Source organism: Dendrobium catenatum, unplaced genomic scaffold (assembly GCF_001605985.2).
Source record: "Dendrobium catenatum unplaced genomic scaffold, ASM160598v2 fragScaff_scaffold_490, whole genome shotgun sequence".
NCBI classification, from domain to species: domain Eukaryota; kingdom Viridiplantae; phylum Streptophyta; class Magnoliopsida; order Asparagales; family Orchidaceae; genus Dendrobium; species Dendrobium catenatum.
The window spans coordinates 278,412-286,977 of record NW_021318952.1 but is presented as its reverse complement, the minus strand read 5'-3'; the positions used below and the strand labels follow the sequence as shown (position 1 = coordinate 286,977).

Sequence of the window (8,566 nt, the reverse complement as noted above, 5' to 3'; positions counted from 1 at the left end):
TTGTAAGAAACTCAGTAGTTAAGCGGCGCTTTTATTTGGTTCGGTTGACCGGATGCAAGAAACATCCGGTCCTAGGCAAAAAAATGCATGTATCGAGGTGTACCGAGTTTTTTGAAAAAACTCGGTACACCTCGATACAGGCGTTTTTTTGCCTAGGACCGGATGTTCCTCTGCATCCGGTCGGATGACGTAATAACAGCTCAGTTAAGCGTGCTCATCTAAGAGCAATTCTGGGATTGGTGGCCTACTGGGAAGTTACTCCAAAAGAACAAAATCGTGAGGCTATTAGGTCAAAGTGGACAATAACTCGATAGTTAAGAGTTCGGGCTGTTACAATTAAGATCTAAAAAATAAAATAGTAAAAAAGTTATTCCAAATAAAATCTTAATCATCCAAAAACTACTTATGATTCGGGATGCGCACTAATCATTTGATAGTATTTTATTTGTGATTCAATTGTGAAGTACTAATGCTTATATTTATTTAGATGTCAATTATTAGAAACTTCCAAGGTGAGAAAATCATTTCACTTTTAAAAATATTCCAAAACCACAGTAAGCCAAGCAGGATTGCAGAGCAACAAGCCTGAATCGTCCTTCTCTTGTGTTCAATGTAGTTATATGGAAAAGGTAGGTCATGTGCAGTTTTCAGACTGGCAAAATAATTTGTTAAAGTCTTCACACTTTTTTTGTTTTTTGTTTTTTTTTTTCTTCTGTTTTTTTTTGGGGAAAATGAGGGCAAAGCCCATATATTACTATGTAAGGAAAAGTTACAAGTAAGGTATAACAAAAAAGGTTCAACCTCCAGCTTAGAAGCAGAACCAAAAACCTATACCCCCCGTTGAAAAGAAAGAAACCAAAAAGACAAAGTCCACAAAATAGATGCAGAAGCATCAGAATGACTCAGACTGCTAAACTCGGAAAAAAGTCGAACCGGCTGCCACGAAAAAAGAAATCTCCTGGTTGCCCAAAAAGACAAAGGCCCTCCAAGGAGATGATTAGCAGCTACATCATCGTCCTTGCCCGTTATCCATCAAATTGAACATCCCCACAACAAAAAAACAATAAACATAAATCCTGTAGCAGCCTCCTGCTTAAAGCCGATACCAAACAAAAGTCCTCCCACCAGCAAACTCAACCCAGCCAAAAAGATTTTTCTGTAACAAATCTCCAGCCAGAAGAACATGGCACAATACAAAAATTCTTAACCAGCCCAAGAAATTCTCAAATTTTCAGTATGCTTCCAGTTTGCTAATTTTGCCTCAACTGCAGTTTTGATAACCTGGCAAAGAGTAGTAGAACTTCGAGATTTAAAGTTAAACCTCCTTTTATTTCTTTCCCTCCAAATAAAATAAGTGGCACAACAGACCGTGAGCAGCAACAACTCTTTTTGATTTTTTATCAAATGTTTTTGTTCCCCCAAATGAGTTAAGACTTGAATGAGTCTTGGCCTTAACAGAAACCCTCTCACCATAGGAATCAGGTTTTGCAAAACAGAGAAAGCATAGTCACATTCGTAGAGTAAATGCCCAGTAGTTTCAGAATGAACAAAACATAAAGAACAGGATTGTGGAACCCTAATTGTTCTTTTTAAAAGTTCCTCCGCCGTTTTCAACCCGTTATTAATAGCTAACCAGGTATAAAAAGAGTATTTAACAGCAAAATGTTTGTGCCACACCAGATTATACCAATCCACCTTAGCCTCCTCTCTATGATAGTATTTAATGAAGGAGGAAAAACATGCCTTATTACTGTCTTGCCAAAATAAAGTGCCATTTGTTTCCTGGTTAAATTTAAAATGCTGTAATGAAATTGCAATAGTGTCCGAAACCACAGCAGGCAACAGCCAGCCATCATCCCTCAAATAATCAGAAACCATGGCATGCAAAGGAATGAGGCTATCTAAATTGGAGCTGGGGAATACTGTCATAACAGATTTCCCAAAGAGCCAAGGATCCCAAAGAAAAGAAGTAATACTATTCCGATTGAAACCAAAACGAATAATAGAATTAATTTGCAAGGCCACCCTACCCATATCACTCCAAATAAGAGACGTTTTGTTTATAGCCGGGGTCCAAGGGGTGCCATATTTAACCTTTAAAAACTTGCCAAACATGGAATTGGAGTTATAAAATCTGAAAACCAGAGAGCAGCTGTTGGAAAATTGTAAACTAAGAAGGTCCGGTATTCCCAAACCCCCCAACTGCTTAGGTTTGCAAGTTTTCTTCCACGCAATCATAAAAAATTTTCTGGCCTCCACATCTCCAAAAAATAAAAATCTGGAGCACATTCTACTAAGGCTCTTTATGCAATTTTTTGTAAGCATGATTCCCCTTATCCAATAGGTGATAGAGTTGCAAATAGTATAATTGATAAATTGAAGTCTCCCAGCAATAGACAGCAATCTTGCCTCCCAACCGGCCAGATGGTTGGAAATTGAAGCGCATGTGATCTTTAAACTTTCAGCGTATGACATTGAGTTTAAAAAATCTGTAGTACATTAGAAGGAATGTTCTTATTGAATGGAGACTTGGAATTCTGTAAAAGGTGGCTTGCTACCGTGTCAGAATGGAGAGAAAATAATTTACTAAATAAAATTTGAAATAGATATTCAAGAGACTCTGAATCTCAATTTGTTAAAAGATTTAAAAGGCTTATTTTCACCATTTATTTATATGGATCTTAGGGTTATAAGAAATGTTACATGTGAAAGAATAAAAAATTCTTTGACTTAAATGGCTCTTAATATATATTGTCCTAAACACATGTCGTCTCATAAAAGGTTGAAGGAGATGGCGCGATATGGCTTTGATGATTTATCTCTTATGTTGTTGAGAAGGTTCAAGTGAGTATTCTTGAGTGAGTCCATTAATAACTGTCGTGCAGGCAGATTTGTTGGGTTATTGGCGACCTATGTTGGGGTTTTGAATCACCTTAGGAGGAGGAGTTGAGTGAGTTGTTTTTGCGGGAAGGAAGAACTCTATGTTGGATGACCGTGGCCTAGAGTTCTTACTTCCCGCAAAAACAAAAGTTGTAATATTAATGAAGGATTGCAATAGGGCTAGGTCTCTGAGTAATAGAGATTTACCAATGAAAAATCTCAATATAAAAATAAATAATGATTAAGAAGCTTGTTTAGCTATATCTATACAGAAATATTAATGCCATTTACACAAACTTTTTTTTAGACATTTAGATCAATTAAGGCAAACTCATATACACAAATAAGACTCAAACCCAATGCCTCTTAGGCTTCGTTTGGAACTGATTTCTTACTAATTCTTAAAGTAGCTTTCTAGAATAAAATTTAATTTTTTTGTCTAAAAAGTTGTTTTAAGAATCCAAAAGAAAACTGTCCCAAACTAAATCTTAGACTTCGTTTGAAACGGCTCTTTTATTATTTCTTAAAGCAATTTTTTATTACAAAAATTGAAATTATTTAACTAAAAAATTACTTTAAGAAGCAGTAAAATAGCTAAGTCTTATTTGATAGTCAAAACTCTCAATCAACAAATAAAAAAGAACTGCCTACACACATAAAACTCATAGTAATATATATATTTTTTGTGAGGAGGAACCAACCCGCTTCGTGGGTTATAAACCCCGGTCGACCTAGCAAACTACGCACACCAATTAGTCCGGGCCAACACTTAAGGCTTTCGCTGCCGCCCATGGGGATCGAACCTGAGACCTAGGCTTTGTCCAACCGATTCTTTCCCACACGAGCTAAGCAACGGCGGGTCTCGTAGTAATATTCAATGGCTATTACGCACTATTGTTGGTGAACATAAAGGAGGTAGACGGGAAAAGATATCGAAAGATTTAAGAGAAATGGAATATCTTTTTCTCTCCAATCTCATTCATTTTTTATTTATTGTTCTAATTACAGAAATGGTGGAGGCTTTCAATACCTACTGAATATTTTATTGCTGGACATCACCATCAGTGTTTTTGTTCCCAGCATTCGCACTGCACTACTTCACAGCAAATCAAGGCACAAAGAAATCCTATTAACAGGCAATAAGGTCAGTGTCACAGCTGAATCCCATTCGCTGATTAAGTGGTGGAAGAGCCAATCTTATCGCACTAATAATGAGTGGTGGAATCAAGGTGCAAGTTGAGGGCTGAGGGTCATTTCCAAAATAAATATTTTGCTCTACAATCTTTTTTATATATTCATATAAATTATAAATATATTTTCCATCTACAATTCTTTGTTTCTCTCTAACTTTGCCTTTTGACATGACAGCACTTAGGCTGCAGAATATTGCTCTTAAGAGAATATCCTTACACCTTTAACTACCAACATTGACCTCTCCACTTACTCTAATAGTCAACTTTTTTTAATTTGAGTGCAATGTTACTGTAAAAAATAAATGATTGGGGCTAAGAAAATAAATAAATAAAATCTTGTTTCAGTGTCAAGCTTGTTCAACTTGAGCACTTGCAATCAGATCCTCAGCTGTTGACTGAGAAAGGCTTAGGGGTTGTACTAATAAGCAATCAAAAGTCTCTCGTAGGGAAGTGTGAGGCAGCTCAGTGGTTGAGCGTAGGCAATGCGTCCCGCTGGCTCCAATTCGATCCCTAAACGGTCCTAAAAAAAGGACTCATTTGGGCTCGGATTGGGTTGATCTTGGTGTCGTTGGGTTCGTATTTCCGAGACGTTCAGTTTGACTGTAAGCTCGCTGAAATCGGAGTTCAAATGCTCACGAATTTAATTTTTGAAGTTCCCAACTAGCTTTTGCCTCGAGATTCGTGCCCAATCAAGCTAATTTTTGCATGACGTATCAAATTTATTGTACTAATAATTTTTTATTAAAAAATCTCACATTAAGGCTTTGTGTGGGACATATTTTTCATTACTTATTATAATTGTTTTCTAGTAAAAAAAATTTAATTTAAAAAATATTTGTACTAAAAGCTACTTTAAGAAATAGAAAAAAATCCGCCTTTAACAATGCCTAAATTATTAAATAAACATGTTTATTTTTCTTTAGAGTCTATTTGGAATCAATACCAACGCCCTCCATGTATGCTAACATCAGAGGTCATCATCACATAAATTTCTTGAAAGCAAAAAAACATCAATGAAATAGAAACTATGACTAAGGCTTCATTTGCGATGACTTTTTTACTGCTTCTTAAAGCAGCTTTTTAATATAAAAAATTTAATTTTTGTACTAAAAAACTATTTTAAAAAGCAGTAAGAATGTCATCCCAAATAAAGTCTAAATTTAAAAAAAAGAAAGTAAAGAAATAATAAAATGTATCATAATATTTTGATGTAAAACTACAAGCTAATGGTCCACAATAAATTAATATTTTTTAATAAAAAATGAATTCATGCAATAATTATTGTATGAGAGACAAATTTATTCTGATTAACTATGATCCACTCCCTAAAAAATCTCCCTAACCAGTGATTGTTGTCAGCACACATGCCACTCTCCTCTGAAAAATCTAATAAAATATATCCTTAAATTAATGAGATCTAAACCTAAAGCTAGCTGGGAATTTAACTATTGCAATGATAGCACCAAATAATCTCTTTCGCTAGGCGATGGGCTGTAACTTCTTTCATTTATTTGACAAAGAAAAATATTTTGATTTATTTAGTGCTTATCCAGTGATGAAATTAAATTTCAGATGAAAGAAGGTGAAAGCTAATTTATTTAAAATAGAGATAAAATTTCCATAATGTACTAAATTACAGAATAATTTAAAGATAATATTCCATATTAAATAAAGTTTAGAAATTATTTTTTAAATTTTTGCCAATCATAACCACATTTGTTCGCATTTTATTGAAAAATGAGTGAATCATCGATTTTATTGATAAATAAAAATAAGATATGAAAAGGGAAAAAATATATATAAGCCATTGAAACTACCAAATCCATAATTTAATCTCGAAAGTTGAAAAATATTTGAGAATCATCGAAATTGATTTAAATATCTATAAAGATGAAAATCTATAAATATCATGAGAAATGCTATTTTTATTGATTCAATAAAATCATGATTAAGGATCTGTTTGAGATAGTTATAATTTTTTATTAAGTTACTTGTGAGAAAAATAATTTAATAATACTTATTTTAAAAATTAACTTTTCTTCATTAAATTTTATAAAAAGCAAAGAGAAAATTAAAAAAAAAAATTGTTGAATAAAACTATAATTACTACTTACAAATTAAAATAATAAAAAATTATCTAAAAAAATTGTCTCCTATTGCCCTTCTGCAAACTGCACGAACCCTTCGAAACGTACTCTCTACCGCTGATCTCCTCCCCTTTGAGTGAAATCCATGTAGATTCAGGTTCAGGTCCCAAAAACAGGTTGGCTTCAGATTGACCCAAATAATACCGGATTAGTTCCGAATTCGATCCATGACCCAAAAGTGACACCCCTTTATTGAATAAGTATTTATAAAAAACAATCAATCAAAATTCAATTTTAGAGACATAAAAAATCTTTCTATTATAAAATAATACAAAAAAAAAACGAATAAAAAATCTTGAATCGACGCCCATCACACACTCTGTATTCGGCATTTCTCTACAATCTTGTTGATTTTTCTCAAAGAATCCTACTACTGTGCTGGCACAGAACAGAGGCCTAAAATAAAAATAAAAAAAATAAAAAATAAAAAAAAAAGATCTGTACCCTCCATGTGATTGCAAATCCGGACAGGTTAACCTGCGGATTAGGTACAGATCAAAATCGGAATCCGGTGAATCCACCTATAGTTTGCTCCACGACAACGGTCGGGTTCAGTGGTGGGCCCTTCTTCCCGACAATGAACCGTGCCCGGTCCATTTTTAGTTTAGCTTTGTTGACCCCTTCACTTCGGTTCGGTCTAAAGACCTAATGATCTAAAGCACGCCACAACTAGTCAAGGATGGAGCAGTAACTTTCTCATAGCCTAAATAATTATATATATAATAATTTGTCTTTCATAAATAATTTTAAATTTATTTTTTTAGCTAGTTTTTTTTTTGTCTTTTATAATTAAATATGATATCCTATTTATTTCTGGAGGGTGTTGAGCCATATGTATTCAATCTTATGGAGATGGAGGGACAGATTTTAGAACGCATATTTAAAATAATTATAGACGCGATTATAAGTGATTTTTTAAAAGTTACAATATTTATGTATGTTTGTTGATCATCAATAGTTGAATAAATTTTGAAGTCAAAATTAAAGCTTAAGAATATATAGAACTGTTGATGGCTTCTCTTGGATTTAATATATTTTAAATTAGTGGAAATTTTTTTATTGATTTTTAAAGTAGTTTTTTAATTGAAAAATTAAAATTTTTATACTAGAAAGTTATTTTAAGAAGTAGAAAGAAAGCCGTACCAAATGAAGTCTAAGATTTTGTTTCGAACTGCTTTCTTACTGCTTCTTAAAGCGGCTTTCTAGTGCAAAAAAAATTAATTTTTGTACTAAAAAGCCGCTTTAAGAAGCATGAAGAAAGCAATCCCAAACGAAGCCTAAGATTTTATTTGTGACAACTTTCTTACTGCTTTTTAAAACTATTTTTTAGCACAAAAAAAAATTTAATTAAAATTTTGTACTAGAAAATTGATTTAGAAAGTAATAAAAAAGCTATCACAAATGAAGCCTAAATTTAATATTTGCACGTGCATGAATAAATCTTATTCTCCTTACATAAAAGCTTATTTTTCATGTTAATCACCACTGTTTTTGAAAAGAAAATTTTAAATAACGCGAAATGTCAATGCTTTAGGTATGAAGAACTCACTTAATTATAGATCAAGAGAATAAGAGTTATTTATTTTTATATTTTGGTTTTTAATAATAGAAGTTCATCTAAGTTTATAAGTAGAAAAAAAATTATATTAGAATATTTTGATATGAATTTTATTAAGATTAGCTAAAACATTATTGAATTAATATTAAGATAATAATATAATATAATTTTTTATATATAATATTAATCTAAAAAAATTAATAATTTTTAAGCTCATTCATATATAATTTAGATCAATTAAAAACTATCACAGATTTTATTTTAAATGAATCATTGATTTCTGACTTTGATGTCATTATTAGAGAAATCATAAACTTTATGACCATATAACTAAGCTTTGTTTCATTTTCAACTTTAATTTCAATCTTTTTTCGAGGTAAAGAAAGTGTTGGAGAGTGCGTGTTCAGTTGAAGTTTCGTTTGGGATGTTTTTCTTACTGTTTTTTAAAATAATTTTTTAAGTATAAAAATTAAAATATTTGTATTAAAAAATTGCTTTAAGAAGCAATAAAAAAGCCTTTTCAAACGAAGCTTAAAAATAAATTTTGATTAGATATTAGCTTAAACCCATTTTTAATTAAGAAATTTAAGCTTCTAACTAATGACTAATTACTTAATACTTTTATGCTAATATATTTTAATTACTTAATATGATATTAATTAAATCAAGTATTTACGTTTCCCTTAATGGAGAGCAGCTTGTAGTTGTAAGAAAAGTGGAGATATTCTAATTAAAAAGATGGATGGCTTTATTTTCTTACTTTTCCCCTAATTCTTTTCAAAGAAGCT

The 8,566-nt window shown here is 32.0% G+C and overlaps 2 protein-coding genes across 2 annotated transcripts in view; one reads left to right on the top strand and one right to left on the bottom strand.

Moving 5' to 3' along the window:
- Window positions 1–1,203: 1,203 nt before the first annotated feature.
- Window positions 1,204–2,034, bottom strand: LOC110114262. The gene is made up of 2 exons (XM_020847085.2): window positions 1,471–2,034; window positions 1,204–1,281 (listed from the first exon to the last, which is right to left on the bottom strand). The coding sequence occupies exons 1-2, from the start codon at window positions 2,032–2,034 to the stop codon at window positions 1,204–1,206; spliced, it is 642 nt and encodes a 213-aa protein (XP_020702744.2).
- A 730-nt stretch (window positions 2,035–2,764) lies between these two features.
- LOC110114252 overlaps window positions 2,765–8,566 on the top strand; it is an 8,779-nt gene continuing 2,977 nt past the window's right edge. Inside the window, exons 1-2 of the mRNA XM_020847069.2 lie at window positions 2,765–2,844; window positions 3,889–4,024. Coding sequence (XP_020702728.2) covers window positions 2,765–2,844; window positions 3,889–4,024 — 216 coding nt within the window. The remainder of the gene's footprint in view (window positions 2,845–3,888; window positions 4,025–8,566) is intronic.

What these genes read in the sequence shown, in the direction of transcription:
- LOC110114262 (XM_020847085.2), bottom strand. Translation starts at nt 2,034, where the DNA reads ATGGGTAGGGTGGCCTTGCAAATTAATTCTATTATTCGTTTTGGTTTC. An exon ending in TGCAAAACCTGATTCCTATG is followed by an intron (nt 1,282 to 1,470) that starts GTGAGAGGGTTT and finishes ACTCTTTGCCAG; the next exon opens with GTTATCAAAACTGCAGTTGA.